The sequence below is a fragment of the Dama dama genome, chromosome 15, assembly GCF_033118175.1.
Source record: "Dama dama isolate Ldn47 chromosome 15, ASM3311817v1, whole genome shotgun sequence".
In the NCBI taxonomy this organism is placed as follows: domain Eukaryota; kingdom Metazoa; phylum Chordata; class Mammalia; order Artiodactyla; family Cervidae; genus Dama; species Dama dama.
In genome coordinates this window covers 11,963,776-11,985,906 of record NC_083695.1, presented here as the reverse complement: position 1 = coordinate 11,985,906, position 22,131 = coordinate 11,963,776, and the positions used below count along the sequence as shown (strand labels likewise).

Sequence of the window (22,131 nt, the reverse complement as noted above, 5' to 3'; positions counted from 1 at the left end):
GACTTACCTACCCAGCAAGCTTGAGGCTCAGGTTGGGGAGCAGAGCCCAGGAGAGGTTTGGAGTGGGGGATCAGGAGGCAGGAGACAGCCAAGCCTCTCATGGTCACCAGAGTACACATCTGATATTCAAGTACATAAATCAAGAATCTGGAGGGTGTCCTATTGCCCACCAGCTGGCAGGACCACTTAAAGCTGCTAAGCATTCCATCCAAAGTTGCAAGCCAAAGAGGAAACATGACCATGACCAAAGGCACAGCTTCTCAGCTGACAATTGCGAAGGGAAGAAAGAAATCTGGTCTGTCTAAACATCTGACACAAGCAAACATCTGGTCTAGTTTTCCCTCAATATGTACTAATCACATGTACCAGACAGAAATAACAAACAAAAAATGGAAGGCGCAACACTAACCTTTTCATTCATTTCTAGGGATGAATGAAAACAACCCCTTCACCGATGAGGTCAGAGTAGTTAACGAGGGCTTTGAATCCCAGGGATTCAAACTCGTTTCTCTAGTTCTGGAAAAATCTTACAGAGTTGGCTTCTGAGTGGAAGCCCAGCCCACTGCTGGGCTTTCCCACATCCTTTCACTGTGGGGAAACAGAACTACTTGAACTGGCTGCAAACCGTACTCCATCCTGCTTTATTTAGGCAGAGATGCTGTCAATGAACAATGTGAAATCCTTCAGAATCTGTCGAGATGAAACGGATCCCATAAAAGCTAGGTCAGGATGGTGACATGAATTGATGGCGTACAACTTGATCCAACTTGAAAGCAAGGACTTCCTCTGAATTAGGGCTTCCTTGGTGGTTCAGATGGTAAAGAATCTGCCTGCAATGCAGGAGACCCAGGTTCGATCCTTGGGTCAGGAAGATCCCATGGAGAAGTGAATGACTACCCACTCCAGTATTCTTGCTGGGAGAATTCCACGGACAGAGGCGACTGGCGGGGTGCAGTTCCTGGGGTCACAAAGAGTCGGTCACGACTGAGTGACTAACACTCACACACCTCTGAATTAATTTGCCATATCTGGCTCCTCCAGCAGGGACCCTCCTGGTTTCTGATTTTAATTGTAGATCAGCATATTCTCTCAGGCAGCTCATCCCAGGAAGAGAACCTGGCAGGCAGGCCAACATGCCCTGGAGCTGGGCTTATGTTGGCCTTATCATCTGCAGGGCAGGTGATAAGTGCATCTCCTTTCTAAGAGTTGGGCAGAAACAACAGTGGCCGAGAAACCAGGCCCTCACAGAAACCTCATTTCTTGCTGGTTAAGAGGGTTTGAAATACTAATGAATGGAAGAGAGATGGAGGAGGCACCAGGGAAAACCTCCAGTCATCAGGAAGGAAATGATTTCAAATATATTCATAGAGGCCGGGAGAACTGACCCAGTTTATTAGGAGATTAAAAAAAAAAATCCTTTTGTGTAAAGGAATTATTCCAAGTTTTTCTTCCTGTCTAATGAAAAATAATAAAAAGAATGAAACCGAACCCTTGAAACTTGAACCAATTCAGGGCTACAGAGGCAACTGGCAATTTTGTTGGCAGAGGAGCCTAGGCCAAAGAAGAAAATATTCCATTTGTTTTTACCCTAAACTGCTGCTGCTTCTGTCCTAATAGCCACTCAGCACTTCTGAAATTTCCTTTAACTGACTGTACCAGGGAGGTGAGCACAGTTTCTGAGCTGCCCATCCCCAAAGGGCAGGAAGGCACCAAGGGTGATGTCTGGAGAAAGTCTCATGTGAACAGGCCTTCTTGGTGCTGATGTGAATTACCAGGAGGTACTGGTGTGAGCTCCACCTGCCACCAATCTCAGGGTCTCCTGAGCGCTGACTGACAGTTACAAAACATCTCTTCTGCTGAGCACAAACATCTGTAGTGGTCCCCATGCTTAGTTGCATATCAAATCACCTCAGTTCAGTTCAGTTGCCCAGTCATGTCTGACTCTTTGCGACCCCATGGACTGCAGCATGCCAGGCTTCCTTGTCCTTCACCGTCTCCCAGAGCTTGCTCAAATTCATGTCCATTGAGTTGGTGATGTCATCCAATCATCTCATTCTCTGTCATCCTCTTCTCCTCCTGCCTTCAATCAGTCCCAGCATCAGGGTCTTTTCCAGTGAGTCAGCTATTCGCATCAGGTGGCAAAAGTATTAGAGCTTCAGCTTCAGCATCAGTCTTTCCAATAAACGTTCAGGACTTATTTCCTTTAGGATTGACTGGTTTGATCGCCTTGCAGTCCAAGGGACTCTCAAGAGTCTTCTCCATCACCATAGTTCAAAAACATCAATTCTCCAGTGCTCAGCTTTCTTTATGGTCCAACTCTCACATCCATACATGACTACTGGAAAAAACATAGCTTTGACTATACAGACCTTTGTCGGCAAAGGAATGTCTCTGCTTTTTAATATACTGTCTAGGTTGGTCATAACTTTTCTTCCATGAAGCAGGTGTCTTTTAATTCCATTGCTGCAGTCACCATCTGCACTGACTTTGGAGCCCAGGAAAATAAAGTCTGTCACTGTTTCCATTGTTTCCCCATCTATTTGCCACGAAGTGATGGGACCAGATCTTAGTTTTTTGAATGCTGAGTTTTAAGCCAGCTTTTTCACTCTCCTCTCTCACTTTCATCAAGAGCCTCCTTAGTTCCTCTTTGCTTTCTGTGATAAATCACCTAGGGAACTTATTTTAAAACATAGGTACTTCCCAGGCACACAGAATGGGAATTTCTGGTAGGACATGGCGATCTACAATCACCTGGCTAGCTGGGGGAGCCTGATGCTACAGATCTGCCTCTGCCTGCTGTCCTGCTGGGTCATAAACCATGCCCTGTGCCCCTCTCCTGCCTGCCCAAAGCTCTCGGGTCGGCATCATTGCTTGCACGTATAAAACAGAATCAAGGGACTGTCTCCACAAGCCCACTATTATCTAGCAGGTTCTAGGGCCCTCCCTCAGCCCTCTACCATTTGCACATTATCTTGGATTTGTTTTTCAGCTTGCAAAGTGTCATTTTAGAAAACATGCAGGGAACTGGGAGGCACATTTCCAGGAGGCAGGAAAGGAGGACTATGAAGGGAGAGACACATCAAAAGGCAGGTCCTAGCATGGAGCTGCCAGGCTTCTGGAAAAGCCAAGCGGGTGGGCCAGGATGGGGCACCTCAGCCCTTTGCTCTCGCTCACTCACAGAGGCCTGCGAGCCCCGTGATGTGGGCCTGGTCTGTCTGGTCCATGGAGAGGCTGTTTATGGGGAGCTCCACATTCACAGGGCTTCCCTGACGGCTCAGCGGTAAGGAATCTGCCTGCAATGCAGAGGACACAGAAGATGCAAGTTCCATCCCTGGGTGAAGAAGAAGTCCTGCAGGAAGGCATGGCAACCCACTCCAGTATTCTTGCCTGCAGAATCCCATGGACTGAGGAACCTGGTGGGCTACAGTCCATAGTGTCTCAAAGAGTCAGACACAACTGAAGCGACCGAACACACACATATGCCAGATTCACAGAGACAAGGCTCGGCCCTGAACTCCATCCTCACCACTAATGCCCGGGGCAGACCCCTCACACCCCTGCCTACATGTGGGTCTCATCCTTCCCAACTGGATGGCCAGGACTCTGGATTCCACATTACCTGGAACCTTCTTTGTTCATTCAAAACCTGTGGGCACCTTCAGCGGTAAGTCATCACAGGAAGGCCTGAGACGCCACAGAGGGGGCAGGGGTGTATGTCTCCTGGGCTCAGGGCGTTACCAGAAGGGAAGGGGAAAGGGTTTCAGAGGAGGCGGGGGGTGCGTGCCAGCCTGGGCCCCAGGGCAGATTGTGAGAGGCGCTGGCACGCGAGCTCAGTTTGGGCCGGGCGCTGTGAGCACGCGGGGAGCACAGGGAGGAGGGGTGGGCTGCAGTGTGCAAGGGCTGGGGGAGGGTGCACAGGCAAAGAAAAGGGGCGGGGTGCAGAGCCTAGTCAGACATCACAGCGGATGGCTCTGGGTGGCAGACAGTCTTGCCCTATTCCCCCTGTCTTTTGTATGGATGGCAGTTCAGCGGTGAGCTGTTTCCTGCTGTGCTCACGAGGGGAGGTGAGCCCAAGGTCCTTCTGCTCTGACATCTTGAATCGCCCCCTCTGTCTTGCCCTATTCTTGAGGCACTGTGGGGAGCGAGCAAATTAGCCAAGGTGGCGTGTTCAGGCTCTCTCGCCCCACGTTGTGTAAAGACGATGGAACAGCGGAGCGCACTTGCAGCACTGCGCTTGTGTGTCACGAGGTACTCGCTTGGGCCTGGGCTCCTGTGTGTGATACGCCTGTGTGGGCTTCACCATGAAGGCCCTGGGTGCTGCTGCGCTGGAGCGACATCATGGTTATTTTATGTGAGCTGATGCTATGGCTCCGTTACGGTTCTGCTGTGGCGGCTGCTACGGCTGCCAAGTCAGCCAGGAGAGAATAAATGTGTCTGCAGTTCCTACGGTTCTTCGCATCTTCTTCCAGCCTCTTAGCTCCAGCCTTGCCTACCCTGAGTTCAGCGAACAGTGTGAACAGCAAGACAATCGGCGTCACGAACAGGATCAGCGATACAGGCACCAAGGAGACATGTGGCCCCCGGGCTCATTAATCTGGCCCCTCCAGACTTCTAGCTGCCCCTCGGAGTAAGCTCCCAGACCCTCGCAGGGCTGTAGTCAGCCCCTGGATCTAGCTCCGCTGCAATGACCACTGCTTGTTGCCACTTAGGAACTACACCAGATCCTCAAGGGACCCTCTCCTCCTGGAGGGAGGTGTCAAAGAGAGCTGGTTGCCATTTAACATCAGTTTTCTCCTTCCTTCATGACACACAAGTTCTCTCTGGGTTCATGGCTTCCCAGAACACCTTTCCAGAGCCCCCTGAAGCTGGCGTCTGACAACATTCTGGCCAATGGGACACAGCAGCCGCATTCTGTGGCAACTTTCAGGAACCTTCTTAAGGAAGAGCTGGTGCACACCCTTGGCCTTCACTTCCTGGATTCCTTCTTCCATCCATTTGAGCCTTGGGATGGGTGTGCTAAGTGGCTTCAGTTGCATCCGATTCTTTGTGATCCCATGGATTGTAGACCACTAGGTTCCTCTGTCCATGGGATTTTCCAGGCAAGAACACTGGAATGGGTTGCCCTTTCCTCCTCCAGGGGATCTTCCCAACCCAGGGATCAAACCTGTGTCTTTTATGTCTCCTGCTTTGGCAGGTGGGTTCATTACCACTAGCACCACCTGGGAAGCCTGTCTTGACGCTCAAAATGGTGGAGCTGGGAGCCGGAAGAAACCTGGGTCCCTGAGAACTTGGAGCAGAGCTTCGTTTATGTGTGAGAGGAATACATGTGTGTGAGTCACTGGGATTTCATGACCCACTACCAAGTCTAATGTCAACTGATAGACTGAGTTGCCCAAAGTTGACTCTATGAAAAACTTTTTGGACCTCAGATACAATCGCCAAGGGAACACATGGAATCATGACACAAAAGGTTACAACTTCCTGATTCACATCCCAAATCTTCCCCAATTTGTGTGAGGTTGGACATTTATTATTTTGCATGAGGTTTGGATGTAAAGTTTTACATCTGTCTAACATACATGAAGGTAGTGAGCATGAATCACTCAAGCTGTTTAAAATATTCTGCCACAGAACAGGGTCTCCTCAATGTCTCTTGTTGTAATCACCTTGGGGTGTGATCATTAAGAGTTCTTTGCCCTTCTGACTTTCATAGTCTGAATTTTATTTCCTGAACATTCAAGCAGCTGTTTTTTGCTGTGGATGCTGAGGCTCCTCACAGGAGTTACTCCTAATTTCTAAACATCCTTCTTTGTTGACAGAAACTCCCAAAATTTCAGGCACCTGTGTAACCTTTTGATTTTGTATTTCCTTATTTCTGCTGGACCACTTGTCTCAGCCTCAGCTCGCAGGGAGTTTGGGGTCTCAGATGATGAGCTTCTTCATTCTGAATGGCATAAGATGTGGACCCTTTTAAAGACTATGTAGGGTTTGCACCATGCAAAGTAGCCCCTCAGAAGAGAAGCCATCATAGACATCCTCAGACACAACTGCCTCTGCCTGTCCTAACCCTTTAGAAAACACTTTCACCCCGATTATCACTCTGCATCTTGGTCAAGTCTGACACTTGTCCTCCAGGAGACATATTCCAAACCAGGACCTGTTCTGATGTTGAGTACAGGTTGGACAGATGCAGGTACTCAGCAACTGAAAAAAATGTGCTAGTCCCCACATGAGTGAAAAGAAAAGGCTGCCATAGCTAATCCTGATGGGATCATTTAGCTATTTTTGCAGTTTTATCATGAGCTTAAAAAATTCATTCTGGTTCTAAAAAGTAGAAATTTGCAGAGCCTTTAAATTAATACTTATAATTCATGAAAGTTTAGGCTTGGTCATATTTCCAGGATGTTTCCATTTATCAGTACCATCATTACTAATGACTCATGCTGTGTTAAAAGTAAAGAGTTTCAGTTTAGGAAAGTGAAAATTCGGGAGATGGATGATGGTGAGAGCCGCACAATAATGTGAATATACTTAATGCCACTAAACTGTACAGTTAAGTATGATCAAAATAGTGTGTTTTATATTATGTGACTTTTGTTATTGTTATTCAGTTGATAAGTCATGTCCAACTCTTTTGCGACCCCATGGACGGAAGCCCACCAGGCCCCTCTGTCTATGGGATTTCCCAGGCAAGAATACTGGAGTGTGTTGCTATTCTCTTTTCCAGGGGCTCTTCCTGACCTTGGGACGGAACCCACATCCCCTGCATTGGCAGGCAGATTCTTTACCACTGAGCCACCTGGGAAGCCATGATTTTAAAAAATAGTGAAGAAAAAGATCTAGGTAAGAAAATAGACTGCTTATTAGTTTCCAGGCTTAGAACAGCAGTCCCCAACCCTTTAGGCACCAAGGACCAGTTTCGTGAAAGATAATTTTTCCACGGACTGGGGGTAGGAGGCATGGCTTTGGGTTAATTCAAGTGCATTACATTTACTGTGCACTTTATTTTTAATCTAATCCCACCACTGATCTGACAGGAGGTACTGGTCCACAGCCTGGAGGTAGGGCACAAAACCTCAGGCCAATCCAAACCTCTGAGGCTTTTTCACAAAACCAGCAGTTCTGAAACTGAACTAAGCCTCTGCTTCAGACGCTCAGGAGAAGCTTCTTAAACTCTTTACAAAGCTCTCCAGGAGTCTTTTGAGCCAGCCCAGCGTTACTACTCAGACACACGTCTGGGACCTGGAGCAATACCTTGATATAGTATCTGATAAGGATCCTTCGGAGATCAAAAACCTGCAGCATGGTGGCTGCGTTGTTGTCCATGATGCTGTAGCCCTCCAGAATGTACTGGGTCCGTGTGATTTCCCAGGCGAGCCAGCGGAGGTTAAAGGCGGCGTTGCAGGACAGGAGATGGGGCAGGTGACCTGGTTTGCAGCAGCAGCAGCCCCCATCGTCCTCGTCACCCTCCGTGATGGCCTCCACCTCCCTCTGCTGGCAGTAGGTTCCTGGCAATAACAAACATGACGGAAGTTTACAAGAAGTCATAGGATAATCGTTGTTTAGAATGGATTTCCCCCTTGCCCTTACTAAGGGGAAGATGCTACAGAGAGTCTGGAAATCAGAAAATTTGTATAGTTCTCAGTTCAAGCAAGTACCCCCAAATAAGTCACCAATCTTATAATCATTAACTCATTTATTCATTCATATTCATTTTGATTCTCATCTCTTCCTGTGTTGTTGTTGGTTTTTTTTTTTTTTTTTTTTTTTGTCTATGTGTGTGTATGTGTGTCTTAGAACAGACACAGTCTCATGGCAGCCATGGACATTAATGCTGAAATGCAGGATGGCTATATCCTTCAGTTTCCCTTTCCAGAAACCTGCAGGTCAAGGCTGAGCCAAGAGGAGGCTAAAGAATGTGGCAAGTGGACAAGTCTGAGAGCAACCAGATGTATGTTGAAGTGTTATGAGGAAGAGTGTCCTGGAAGATCTTCTTGGCCCAAGTGCAAGGGCATAATCACCTCACCTCATACGACTAGAAGCAGGATGTTTGACTCCTTTAGCAAGTATTTTGAAACTTAATGCAAACATGAAACTGTCCCCACACCCATTTCCACACTGTTCACTTTTCCCGGGATCTTATCTCATTATTCACAGTGCCTGGTACTTGGTAGGATAACAAAGTGGTCGGTGGAATGATTGAAGCAAAGGTTGGATGAACAAATGAAAGAATTCTTATCTAGATCACTACATAACAGGCATGCATGCATGCCTGCTAAGTCTCTTCAGTTGTATCTGACTCTTTGTGACCCTATGGACTGTAGCCCACTAGGCTCCAGGCAAGAATACTGGAATGGGTTGCCATGCCCTTCTCCAGGGAATCTCCTAACCCCCGCATCTCTTATGTCTCCTGCATTGGCAGGTGGGTTTTTACTACTAGAGCCATACAGGCAACAGATACCTTATTGAGAAAATCCACAGGGCATGCAATAGCTTCTGTTACATTTCAGGAGGAAGACAAAGACAGGTGATGTTTAAACTAAGTCTCTCTATAGTACCCATGAGTGAGATGGTCATAATAGATCAGAGATGAAAAACTGCAACCTTCAAATAAAAATGTACACACAGAACTGTCATGATAACAGCCTATGAACTAGAAATCAAGATAAAGAAGAAGAGAACAAGCAGGTTGTTGTAACATAAAGTGAAACAGTGAAGGGCTGATCCCAGGTCTTAGGATTCCATTTGTCTTTCTCCAAGACCTCACCCCTTTGGGTCTGAGCTGAAAAGCACTCTCTATTAAACATTTCAGGGATCTCTTTGCTCATTCTGTAATATGAAACTTCTATTCCTGCTGGGCAAGATGTATAGAACCACAATCAGTGAGTAATTCAGACCACATGTTGGGGGCACCCAGAGTGAATAATGACCTCCAAGTCCTAACCGAGCTGCCCACTGGAACCCCAGGCCTGGGGGCACTGGAGTCCAGGGAAGTCTCCCCCTCTCAGTGGCACACCAACAACACTGGTTAATTATATGATTTTGGGAGAAATGCTCTTTCAATGAAAGAAGTAAGACAATTCATAGAAATAGATCTTACAAAGGAGAAGCATAAAAGGGGGAACTTCACCTCAAATAGATTAGCAAAACTGTGTAAATGACATACCCTGAGGGTTTTTTCAAGTTTCTGCTTCCTTCCTTCCTTCTCCATCCAGGTTAGGCATTTATCATGTTGGGCTGAGGTCAGCGCTGTTTGTCTGTTTTACATCAGACTGGAAGGGGGTTGTGCGTGTATTCATGAGCACATGAAGACAATGCATAACTCAGATTTCTACTATCTGAAGAAAATAACTTAGCAGCATCCTTTGTGAGAAGCAAGAGCTCATATCTACACTGATGAGAGGACCGGCTGAGGAAGGGGTTTTCTGTGAAGGACTGCTAAGCAGTCGTAACTGCCCATGGCTTTTAACAAACACCCAGGTCAGGTAGGGCTTCAGCTCTACCATCTCCCACTTCCTCTCCCTCCTCCATTCAGCAGCTCTTCTTGTCTGTTCACTTGATGCCAGCCCCTGTGTGCCAGCTGTTGTTCTGTACTACTGTATTTTTCAAGGTGCTGTCCTGTAAGATTAAAAATGTTTTCTTTATTTCTTGTGTTTGTTTTTAATGCATTATTTGTGTGAAAAGTATTATAGACCTATTACAGTACAGTACTATATAGCCAATTGTGTCAGTTGGGTACCTAGGCTAACTTTATTGGACTTAGGAACAAATTGAACTTACGAACATGCTCTTGGAATGGAATTTGTTTGTATGTAAGGGATTTACTGTAGTCAGGATCACACTGTAAAAGAATACGAGAATGATGAAACCCAATCGTTTCTGCAAAGGCACTAATTTTGCTGTTCACATGCAAATCAGGCCCATGTTCTTCTCAGAGAGTCTCCCTGGGTTTAGAGCATGTTTCCTTCAGAGGGAAGGCTGGAGGTCAGTTGCCCCCACACTTGACCTTTTCCAGATGACTGTCTCTGGAGTTTCCACTGAATCAAGCTCTTGGCATCTTTTATGTGGCTGTGTTCTCATAGTCTAAGTCAGTGGGACATGGAAAGCATTCAATAAGTATTTTAAAAATGAATTTTCAGAGTATCTTGGAATTTTTTCATTCTGATAAATGATTGTGCCTCATGAAAGCTGTGAAAATTGAGTCTTTGAACTGAAAATGTGTCCAGTAGATCCCAGATATCTTGCACACAGGATACACATGAATTTCCCGAGTGCAGTCAAAATGCAGGGCAGCCATTAAGGCTGCAGCTACGCCAGACGGGCCTCTCCTGACTACCTAACCATTTCCTCCTCCCTTTCCTCATTTCCAAAGGTGCAAACACTGCCTCCCTTTAAGCACCACTGGTCATCTTTACCAGGGACAGGTCAGTCCTGGCTTATTTATTCATACTTAATTCCAAAAAGATATGAAGTCAGTCTTAAAAGGCATACACAGTACAAAAGCAAATGACGACATTTTAACTGAAGATGAGGACAGGAGAAACATAACAGGGCCAAAAGAATGTCAAGAAACCTTCACTTCCTTCTATGATGTCCTATAAATTTACTAAAGGAGGACCACTGATTTCACTCAGGCTTTCTACCAACCAGTATAGAAAGATAATGAGGAGTTTCTCATGTCCTTAAGACAAAAGGAAAATAATTGCTTGGGAGGATCACAGCTATTTCTGCTGAAGACAGCACAGAGGTGACATCCCCAGGCAATCACAGAGAGAAAACTGTACAGTATGGTGTCCACTGTCCCTATCAGCATTGCACAAGTACAATATGAGGTTCCACAGCTGTTCTGATAGGATTAAAGTACAATAAACAAAAATTTCTATAGGTGGCCAAAATAATTCAGTTTTAGGCATGGGGCTCTCCAGAGGTCTGGTGTCACCCAAGGGCAGATTCTGGAGACGCAGGAGGATTGGGAGGACCTCACACCTTTCAGGAACTCCCTGATATGGACCATGTCTCTCCACTTAGTTTTTAATTAATTTTTTGGTGCAGCCAAAAAAACTGGGATCTTAGTTCCCAGATCAAGGATCAAACCTGTGTCCCCTGCAACAGAAGTGCAGCATCTTAACCACTGGACCACCAGGAAGCTAGGCTCTCCATCTAGTTCTGACAATGACTGTGTATTGAGCGGCAGTGAATTTTAACACACTCTCCCTGACAAGCGCAGGAGTGTGGCTATCCTGTGGGGCTGGTTAGCATAGGCATGCTTGCTTTAATGGTAGAGGTAGAGGTGACATTCTCTGGGGAAAACTGGGAAGCCAAAGCAGAAGGCCTGTGAATATGAGAAAGGAAGGGCGGGCAAACAAGAGTGGAGGAGGTGCCCTCCTGGCTAGGAAGTGGGACTAAGATCCCTGGAGGGGAGAGGGGAGGCGCAGGGCAGGCCGGCTGGAATGGGAAGTTGACGCCTATGGAGACATTCGAACTTCATTCTATAGGTAACAGATAGGTAACAGGTATTTTTAAGTCCCAAGGAACAGAGAGAATGTTGCACTTAAGAAACATTCCCCTGCGGCCTTGGGGGAGTATAGAGGAGAGATTGGTCATGGGGCAGTCAGCCATCCACAGTCCCATTTCAAGTGAAGAGTGATGGGACTGAAACTAGGGTACAGGCTGTTTACGGAGAAATTGGAGGAAATGATGGAGGCGCTGAGCCATTATGTGAAGGGGACTTCAAAGGATGCATTAAAATGGATTCCCTGCAGCAGTAAGTCTGCACTGGAAGAATGTCAGCTTGTTTACAGCCTTCCAGCAAGAATAGGCACATGAAAGCCCTAATGCACAACATGTTTAAGATTGGGCTTCCTGGCCCTCCAAGTTCCTCTTTATCTGATGTGAGTTGTCCCAGGGACTGGCTAATTGGATTCCACAGAAAACCCCAAATATCATCAACATTATTATGCTTAGTGTTACCCACTAATTGTTGTTGTTCTGTCACTAAGTTGTGTCCAACTCTTTGCGATCCCATCAGCTTCAGCATGCCAGGCTTCCCTGTCCTCCACTATCTCCCAGAATTTGCTCAAGTTCATGTCCATTGAGTCAGCGATACTATCTAACCATCTCACCCACCAATAATGATTTACAGTAACTTTACTAGATGTTTATTTGAGTTAAGTTTTGAAATGGTCACAGCCTTCATCAGCTTGACATGCCAGGCATTCGGGGATCGTGTTTCTATATGCCAAGCAGTGAGGTCTCCTGAAGGGGCTGCCAGAGAGAAGTTTAGATTATCCTTAAACTACCCTGCTTGTGCAGTGGAGGATAATTAGGCATAGAAGAAGAAGAAGGCGTCAGAGGATGAGATGGCTGGACAGCATCACCGATGCAATGAACATGAACTTGGGTCAACTCTGAGAGATAGTGAGGGACAGGGAGGCCTGGCATGCCATGGGTGTCCATGGGGTCAGAAAGAGTCGGACACACCTGGGCTGAACAAAAACAATGTTTTTCAAGTTTCAGGTGTAATGTACAGTTTGGGGTGTGTATTGGACTATTATTGTATAAAACGCATTTCCTTCTGAGGTCACAAGTAAGCTTGTTCCTGAATTGCTCAGGTCCACAAAAGGAGGAGGCCATCAGATATAGTTAAGTTCCCTACATGTGAACAAGTTCCATTCTAAGACAGCATCTGTTATGTTCAGTTCATTCATAAGTGCAACAAAGTTAGCCTAGGTACCCAACTCACATAACCAGCTATCCAGTACTGTATTGCAATAGGCATACAATACTTTTCATACAAATGATACACAAAAAACGAACACAAAAAATAAAGAAGACATTTTTACTCTTACAGGACAGCACCTTGGAAAGTACAGTAATACAGCACAATAGCCGGCATACAGTGGCTGCATGCATGTTTGCATTTTTGAAATTCGCACCTTGAAGGCTTATACGTAGGGGACTTACTGTATGGTCACTGCTAAGCTCAAAGCAGTTCACTTCCATGGACATTTGGACTTCACGCAGGCCAGCGTGCACTGCATGTTGGAAACACAAGCTGTGAGTCAGGGCTCAGTCTATGAGATCTTGCTGAAGATTCAGCTTCTTTAGTGCCCCTTCTAACACCGTAATACACATAATACATGTAATTATGAAGACTTTCAGACCATTTTTCTTCAGACTAGAAATCTAAACTATCATTGCTCTCTGCCAGCTGATTAGTCAAGGGCCATTTTGTGGCCAAATGAAATACTGTCGGAGAAAGCTTTTTAAAAAGTTTTTGAATGAATGTCATTTTTAGAAGGTCACAGTGGAATTTTTTCCCCCAAAATTTCTCCTACAGCTTCAGTGTTATTGACATGTCTTTCTCAGCCCTTCCTCCACCCTACACTAGTTCTCTGGAACGGAATCCTAAAATGTGAGCCGAAAGGAATACACAGGTCATCTAGCCCCAGCTACTTGCCATGGGAGATGACCCTGAATCTCCTAGACATCACCAAATTTAACTTCTGGGAAGAAATACTTAACACAACAATAATCTGTCCCATTACACTTCCCATTTCCTAATTGCTAAACATCCATTTGATAATCACACACTTTAAATTAATCTAAACTTAAAGATGGAGAAATGGTCACAGAACAGAACTTAACAAGGACCTGACCAATGGATACACTGAATGAGTTTAGTTCTTCATTATTTTACTAGATAATTTCTTCCCAGTCCCAATTTCCATTTCTTCAGCCGCATTGGACACAAGTGTCTTTTTTTAAATTGGAGGACAGTTGCTTCACAATGCTGTGTCTGTTTCTGCTGCCAAGCAAAGTGAATCAGCTGTACATACACACATATCCCCTCTTTTCTGGATTTCCTTCCCACCGAGGTCACCACAGAGCGCTGAGTGGAGTTCCCTGTGCTACACAGGAGTGGACGCGAGTGTCTTTTAAATGTCACACTGAGAGTTTAGAAGTGTATTGGCTCAGTGTGCAGTGGAGGGAAAAGTATGTGAAAATAATTTATAGCATGTTTGATTTTGTGGTCATAGCAGAGATTTTTTATTATAACAGTTCTGTCTTCCAAAGAGCCTCAATTTGCTTCACAATCTGGCCACAGAAATACAATTTGTTTTATGACCTGTTCAGCAAGTGAGATTTTGAATGTGGTGTAACAGTTTTTCTCAGAGAATTTTCATATTCAATATTTTTAAAATTTTAATTTCTGTCTATGGGACATTCACCAACTTAAAAAGTAACTTCTCAGAGAGCATCTCATTGGTTGCACACATCAACCCAGCTATGAAGATGTAATCTCTTTTTTTAGAAATAATTTCTTTTAGTAAAATAAGGACACTGAGTCTTCAAAACATCTTGTCCAGTAGAAAGTTCTGGCCTTTTGAATTCAAAGTCCATGGTTTTCCCTTTTCACAGAGTGTCTCATGAGCCTTGACAAATTACAAGCAAAAGTTCCCTGAATTCACTTTTTGCTTCTAGCCTATAGAAGAAAATGAAATAAACCAAATCCTACAGTGCACAGGGAAATTTATGGTGGGCAAATCTGAAGCATAAGAAAAGCTGAAATATATACAATAATGGTATCAGTGAATGATATGGTATCCCCCCACCCTCCATTTTCTAGATGAGAAAAACCAATGCACTCAATCTTACTGAGTCATTTACTTTCTAATTAATATTTAATTCAAACAAGCATTATCTTGCTTTTCTCCCACACACTTTGAGTGTTGAATGTTAAAATATGCAGACTCTGTTAATGTTCTCCAAGAAAGCACTTCTCCTTTCCCAGACTTGTTATCTGGACAAGCAGGGCTTTGTTTTGTTCACCAATATGTCACATAACTTGAAATGAAGAAAAATATGCATTAAGGAATTCTGAGTAAGAACCTATTATTTCATGGGTAAAGTTTGGAACCAAGAGACTTAACAGCTTCCTCAAGCTATACAGACAAAAGAAGTAGACTCACTAATGACCTAATTGTTGTCATAGAGAAGAGAATTCTAGCTGGTTCCAAGATTAGTGGGAGCTCTGACTATACATGGATTAGCCAGTTAGGATAAGGGTTTGGGTTGAATTAGCTTTAGATTAGATTAGGTTATATACCTATTTTTAGAATGTCCCCACAGGGTGGTGATTATGGGGTGTTAGCCAAACTATGAGATGGCTGATAACATTTCACACAGACAGGAATGTAAATCTCATTTTTGTGATATTTTCCAGGCCTGATGGTAATGTGTGGCTATCTCTTGATAACTACGCCTTTGCTTTCCATGATCATCGTGCAGCTTGCATGGTTGCTAAGGCAGTCAGCAATTCAAGAAACTGAGCTCCTAAAAGTGGTGGTTCCATATTAACACTCAGAAGTATATTCAGGTAAAAGTTTTATTTTTGAATTTCAACAGCCAAAGAGATGTAAAGACAATGATTACTTATTCTTTTTTTTTTTTGTAATCTCTCCTTAGTTTTCATTCCTTCTTTCCTTCTTCCTTCCCTGCCTCCCTGTTTCCCTCCCTCACTCCCTGCCACCTTCCAAAGCCATGGAGTTTACTACAAAGGTCATGGGCTTTGGAGTCAACCCCAGCTAGGCATTTACCCCTCCTCCACCACTGACTTTGAAGCCTTGGGCTTCCTCCCTGGGAGGAAATTTTATCAAACTCTCACAGGGAGTTCAACTTTCTCCCCATGATATGGTGGAAGGACATACAGTTCCTAGACTGATGAGCCATCCACAGCTGGAAAGAACTTTTTTGTTGTTATTGTTTCTTTCTTTTTTTTAAAAAAATCAATTTATTTATCTTCAGTTCAGTTCAGTCGCTCAGTTGCGTCCGACTCTTTGCAACCTCATGATCGCAGCACGCCAGGCCTTCCTGTCCATCACCAACTTCCGGAGTCTACTCAAACTCATGTGCATTTAGTTGATGATGCCATCCAGCCATCTCATCCTCTGTTATCCCCTTCTCCTCCTGCTCCCAATCCCTCCCAGCATCAGGGTCTTTTCCAATGAGTCAACCCTTCACATGAGGTGGCCAAAGTATTGGAGTTTCAGCTTCAGCATCAGTCCTTCCAGTGAACACCCAGGACTAATCTCCTTTAGGATGGACTGGTTGGATCTCCTTACAGTCCAAGGGACTCTCAAGAGTCTTCTCCAACACCACAGTTCAAAAGCATCAATTCTTCGGCGCTCAGCTTTCTTCACAGTCCAACTCTCATATCCATACATGACCCCTGGAAAAACCATAGCCTTGACTAGACAGACCTTTGTTGGCGAAGTAATGTCTCTGCTTTTTAATATGCTATCTAGGTTGGTCATAACTTTCCTTCCAAGGAGTAAGCATCTTTTAATTTCATGGCTGCAGTCACCATCTGCAGTGATTTTTGGAGCCCCAAAATATAAAGTCTGACACTGTTTCCCAATCTATACCCCATGAAGTGATGGGACCAGATGCCATGATCTTAGTTTTCTGAATGTTGAGCTTTAAGCCAAATTTTTCATTCTCCTTTTTCACTTTCATTAAGAGGCTTTTTAGTTCCTCTTCACATTCTGCCATATGGGTGGTGTCATCTGCATATCTGAGGTTATTGATATTTCTCCCGGCAATCTTGATGCCAGCTTGTGCTTCTTCCAGCCCAGCGTTTCTCATGGTGTACTCTGCATATAAGTTAAATAAGCAGGGTGACAATATACAGCCTTGACGTACTCCTTTCCCAATTTGGAACCAGTCTGTTGTTCCATGTCCAGTTCTAACTGTTGTTTCCTGACCTGCATATAGGTTTCTCAAGAGGCAGGTCAGGTGGTCTGGTATTCCCATCTTTTGAAGAATTTTCCACAGTTTATTGTGATCCACACAGTCAAAGGCTTTGGCATAGTCAATAAAGCAGAAATAGATGTTTTTCTGGAACTCTCTTGCTTTTTTGATGATCCAGCAGATGTTGGCAATTTGATCTCTGGTTCCTCTGCCTTTTCTAAATCCAGTTTGAACATCTGGAAGTGCATGGTTCACGTATTGCCGAAACCTGGCTTGGAGAATTTTGAGCATTACTTTACTAGCGTGTGAGATGAGTGCAACTGTGTGGTAGCTTGAGCATTCTTTGGAATTGCCTTTCTTAGGGATTGGAATGAAAAATGACATTTTCCAGTCCTGTGGCCACTGCTGAGTTTTCCAAATTTGCTGGCATATTGAGTGCACCACTTTCACAGCATCATCTTTCAGGATTTGAAATAGCTCAACTGCAATTCCATCACCTCCACTAGCTTTGTTCATAGTGATGCTTTCTAAGGCCCACTTGACTTCACATTCCAGGATGTCTGGCTGTAGGTGAGTGATCACACCACTGTGATTATCTGGGTCGTGAAGATCTTTTTTGTACAGTTCTTCTGTGTTTTCTTGCCACCTCTTCTTAATATCTTCTGCTTCTGTTAGGTCCAAACCATTTCTGTCCTTTATTGTGCCCATCTTTGCATGAAATGTTCCCTTGGTATCTCTAATTTTCTTGAAGAGATCTCTAGTCTTTCCCATTCTGTTGTTTTCCTCTATTTCTTTGCATTGATATTTGCATTGATTACTTATCTTAATTGGAGGCTAATTACTTTACAATATTGTGGTGGTATTTGCCATACATTGACATGAATCAGCCATGGGTGTACCTGTGTTCCCCATCCTCAACCCTGCTCCTATCTCCCTCCCCATCCCATCTCTCTGGATTGTCCCAGTGCACCGGCTTTGAGTGGTCTATTTGAGCACCATCAAACTTGGACTGGTCATCTATTTCACATATGGTAATATACATGTTTCAATGCTATTCTCTCAAATCATCCCACCCTCACCTTCTCCCACAGAGTCCAAAAGTCTGTTCTTTACATCTGTGTCTCTTTTGCTATCTTGCATATAAGGTTGTCATTACTATCTTTCTAAATTCCATATATATCTGTTAATATACTGTATTGGTGTTTTTCTTTCTGACTTACTTCACTCTATAAATAGGCTCCAGTTTCATCCACCTCATTAGAACTGACTCAGATGCATTCTTTTTAATAGCTGAGTAATATTCCATCTTGTATATGTACCACAGCTTTCTTATCCATTCGTCTGCTGATGGACATCTAGGTTGCTTCCATGTCCTGGCTATTGTGAACAGTGCTGTGATGAACATTGGGGTACACATGTCTCTTTCGATTCTGGTTTCCTTGGTGTGTATGCCCAGCAGTGGGATTGCTGGGTCACATGGCAGTTCTATTTCCAGTTTTTTAAGGAATCTCCACACTGTTCTCCATAGTGGCTGTACTAGTTTGCATTCCCACCAACAGTGTAAGAGGGTTCCCTTTTCTCCACACCCTCTCCAGCACTTATTGTTTGTAGACTTTTTGATAGCAGCCATTCTGACTGGCATGAGATGGTACCTCATTGCGGTTTTGATTTGCATTTCTCTGGTAATGAGTGATGTTGAGCATCTTTTCCTGTGTTTGTTAGCCATCTGTATGTCTTCTCTGGAGAAATGTCTGTTTAGTTTTTTGACCCATTTTTTGATTGGGTCGTTTATTTTTCTGGTATTGACCTACATGAGCCTCTTGTATGTTTTTGAGATTGATTCTTTTGTCAGTTGCTTCATTTGCTATTATTTTCTCCCATTCTGAAGACTGACTTTTCACCTTGCTTATAGTTTCCTTTCTTGTGCAAAAGTTTTTAAGTTTAATTAGGTCCCATTTGTTTATTTTTGCTTTTATTTCCATCACTCTGGGAGGTGGGTCATAGAGGATCTTGCTGTGATCTATGCTGGAGAGTGTTCTGCCTATGTTTCAGAGCTGGAAAGAACTTATAATCACACCAAGCTTTTGATGAAGAAATTGAGACTCTGAGAAGCCAAATCACATGTGTGCCCCCATTGAACATCCTGACCTAAAGTAGAGTTTTCTATGCAACTGGGAAAATTACATGGAGCTATACAAGTGATTGAGGGCATTATATCCCAGTTATTCAGTGTTTAATAAACCAATGAACACTGTGGTACAAATTTCCAACCAAAAGGAGGAATGAAAAGAGGAAATGGTCAGGTAGAATGAGAAGTTCTGGTTAAGAACCCTGTGGGTCTGCCCAGCTCTAGCTGGAATCAAGATTGCTAGGAGAAATATCCACAACCTCAGATAAGCAGATAATACCACTTTAATGGCAGAAGGCAAAGAGGAGCTAAACAGTCTCTTGATGAAGGTGAAAGAGAAGAGTGAAAAACCTGGCTTAAAACTCAACATTCAAAAAACTAAGATCATGGCATAAAGTCCCAACACTTCATGGCAAATAGATGGCGAAAAAGAGGAAATGGTGACAGACTTTATTTTTTGGGCTCCAAAATCACTGCAGACAGTGACTGCAGTCACAGAATTAAAAGACACTTGCTCCTTGGAAGAAAGGTTATGACAAACATAGACAGCACATTGAAAAAGCAAATACATCACTTTGCTGACAAAGGTCCGAATAGTCAAGGCTATGGTTTTTCCAGCAGTCATGTACAGATGTGAGAGTTGGACCATAAAGAAGGCTGTGCACCGAAGAATTGATGCTTTCAAACTGTGGTGTTGGAGAAGACTCTTGAGAGTCCCTTGGACTGCAAGAAGATCAAACCCATCAATCCTAAAGGAAATCAGTCCTTATGAATATTCACTGGAAGTCCAGTGATGCTGAAGCTAAAGCTTTAATACTTCGGCCACCTGATGCGAAGAGCCAGTTCTTTGGAAAAGACCTTGATGCTGGGCAAGACTGTGTGCAAGAGGAGACGTGGGCCACAGTGGGTGAGATGGTTGACTGACATCATTGACTCAATGGATATGAGTTTGAACAAAGTCAGAAAGATAGTGAAGGACAGGGAAGCCTGGCGTGCTGCAGTCCATGGAGTCGCAAAGAGTTCGACATGACTGAGCAACTAAACAACAAACAATCCCTAAGTAGCTGTGAGTCTTGGGAAATAATTCATCTTGAGGGATCTGGATTTCCCCATCAGTTAGATGGGAGGAAGTACTGGGATTAAGGCCAATCTTGAGGTAGCTGTCACCTTCACAGGCAAGAGTGCTTTGTATCTCATACAAGTCTCTCTCCAATGCCCTTTTTTTTTTTTTTTGCTCCTATTCTTGGTTCTTCTTCATTTATAATTACAGGATTTTCAAGTTGTCTGACTCCTTTTGTTGGCAGCTCTGTTCTCCTCATTCATGTTTCTCCTCTTTTACAGAAATAAGCCAAACCATCAAGCTAGGTCACTTGAATGACTAACAGAGAACAGAAATGGATTGAACAGATAATCAGTTCTCAGTTTCCCATTTTTCTGTGTCTGCCTACTCGGATGATGGTTAAATACAACAGGTTCCATTTCTTTTGAAAAGCCTTGAATTTGGTGCCCCTCACACTGAGGGCCTTCTAAAGTGCATTGTCTGTTTCCTTAACTTTAGGCTTAAAGCTGATTAATCCACCAATTCTTGAATAGTTTCCTTAAAAGCTCTCTGGTTGGGCAGATGCAAGGAATACTTACAAACCAAGAGCAGCAGTACAATCATGTTTCTTTACATGAACAACAAAAAAATGTATTTCTATTCTGGGATGCATAGGCCAAAGGAGTAGAACAGAAAAATGTGGCTTCTTTATTTGTATTCTTAATTTGAATTTACACCACTATAGTACCATCCAGTGGAAACAGCATGTGCCATGAACCTTCATCAACCATTTGGGCTATCCAGGTTCTAAACTCTTATTCTAATGTGGGGAAAATTACCCACTGTGCCGGAGGCTAGCTGACTGTTCACCAAACTTTTTACTTTTTCTCCCAGGTGCTCAGCTATACAACATTCTCTTACGCATGTTTGAAATGTGTGCTCAGTGGCTTCAGTCTGGTATGACTCTTTGAGATCCCATGAACTGTAGCCCTCCAGGCTCCTCTGTCTATGGGATTCTCCAGGCAAGAATACTGGAGTGGGTTGCCATTTCCTACTCCAGGGAATCTTCCCAACCCAGGAATCAAACCAGCGTCTCCTGTGTTGGCAGGAGGAGTCTTTACCACTGTGCCACCTGGGAAGCCTCTTAACTAACCCTTCAATTCAAAGATCGGTTAAGTTTGCTGAAGATGCTATAAGCCACATAAAACTTGTGCTATAACTATAATTCAGATTCAACTCAGCGAACCTTAAAAGTTCTTCCCTTGAATTCCCAGAAAAAATGGAAAGCTCTCAAAAATAGGCAGTTCTATTGCATTATTGTATCCAGACACTTAATTTCTACCACCTTCTGTGGCATTTTCTGGCATTTGTGAAAAATATCAGGGAAATATTGCTTCTCTGTTCTTTAGAGTCTGATCATCACTCCCTTGGCCCAATAATCTTTTCCCAAATAAGCTGCCTAAATTAGATTCCTAGAATTTGTAAGGATGTACAAGAATTCTCTTTGGGTTATGTTTTTAAAATATGAAGTGACAGCAATTTGTTCTTGGTGGAAACATGTCCTTTGGTCACTGTGAGGTTCTAGAAGGCATGACCTGGCTGTTGTTTACCTTTCTAGCATTGTCTGTGACCCCTTCCTCCCAAACCACCTGGAAACCACATCTGGTTACTTGAAGCCTCCTTGTAATCACACCAGTTGTTCCCTCCTCTCCGTTCTAACTGCAGCCCCTCCTCTGCTGAGCTGACCAGACCCCAGCTCTGATTCCAGTGCCCTTTCTCTGGCCCCCAGGCCCCCATGCACCCTGCTGCTGTAACAGCCACCTGTCCGGGCAGTAATTACTTATCAGGTGCCTGTCTTCTAAGGGAGGCTTCAAGCTCCATACGGCAGGACCTTTACTTCTCTACTCAGAGCACCTAACTTAGTGCTTGACATATAATCAGTGCTCAATAAATATCTCCCAAATGAGCATTAAGCACTTCCCAGGTGGCTCAGCAGTGAAGAATCTGCCTGCAGTGCAGGAGACTTGGGTACAGCCTCTGGGTTGGGATGATCCCCAGGAGAAGGAAATAGCAACAGACTCCAGTACTGTTGCCTGGAAAGTTCCATGGACAGAGGAGGCTGGCAAGCTACAGTCTATGGGGTCACAAAAGAGTCAGACACAACTGAGTGACTAAACAACAACAAAAATGAATATTAGACACGTATGTCCAA

General features: G+C 44.1%; 1 protein-coding gene across 1 annotated transcript in view; it reads right to left on the bottom strand.

Moving 5' to 3' along the window:
- The window catches only part of PCNX2 (pecanex 2), a 300,345-nt gene that overhangs the window by 44,062 nt on the left and 234,152 nt on the right, over positions 1–22,131 (bottom strand). The window contains exon 26 of the mRNA XM_061162994.1: positions 7,255–7,508. Within this exon, the coding sequence (XP_061018977.1) occupies positions 7,255–7,508 (254 nt within the window). The remainder of the gene's footprint in view (positions 1–7,254; positions 7,509–22,131) is intronic.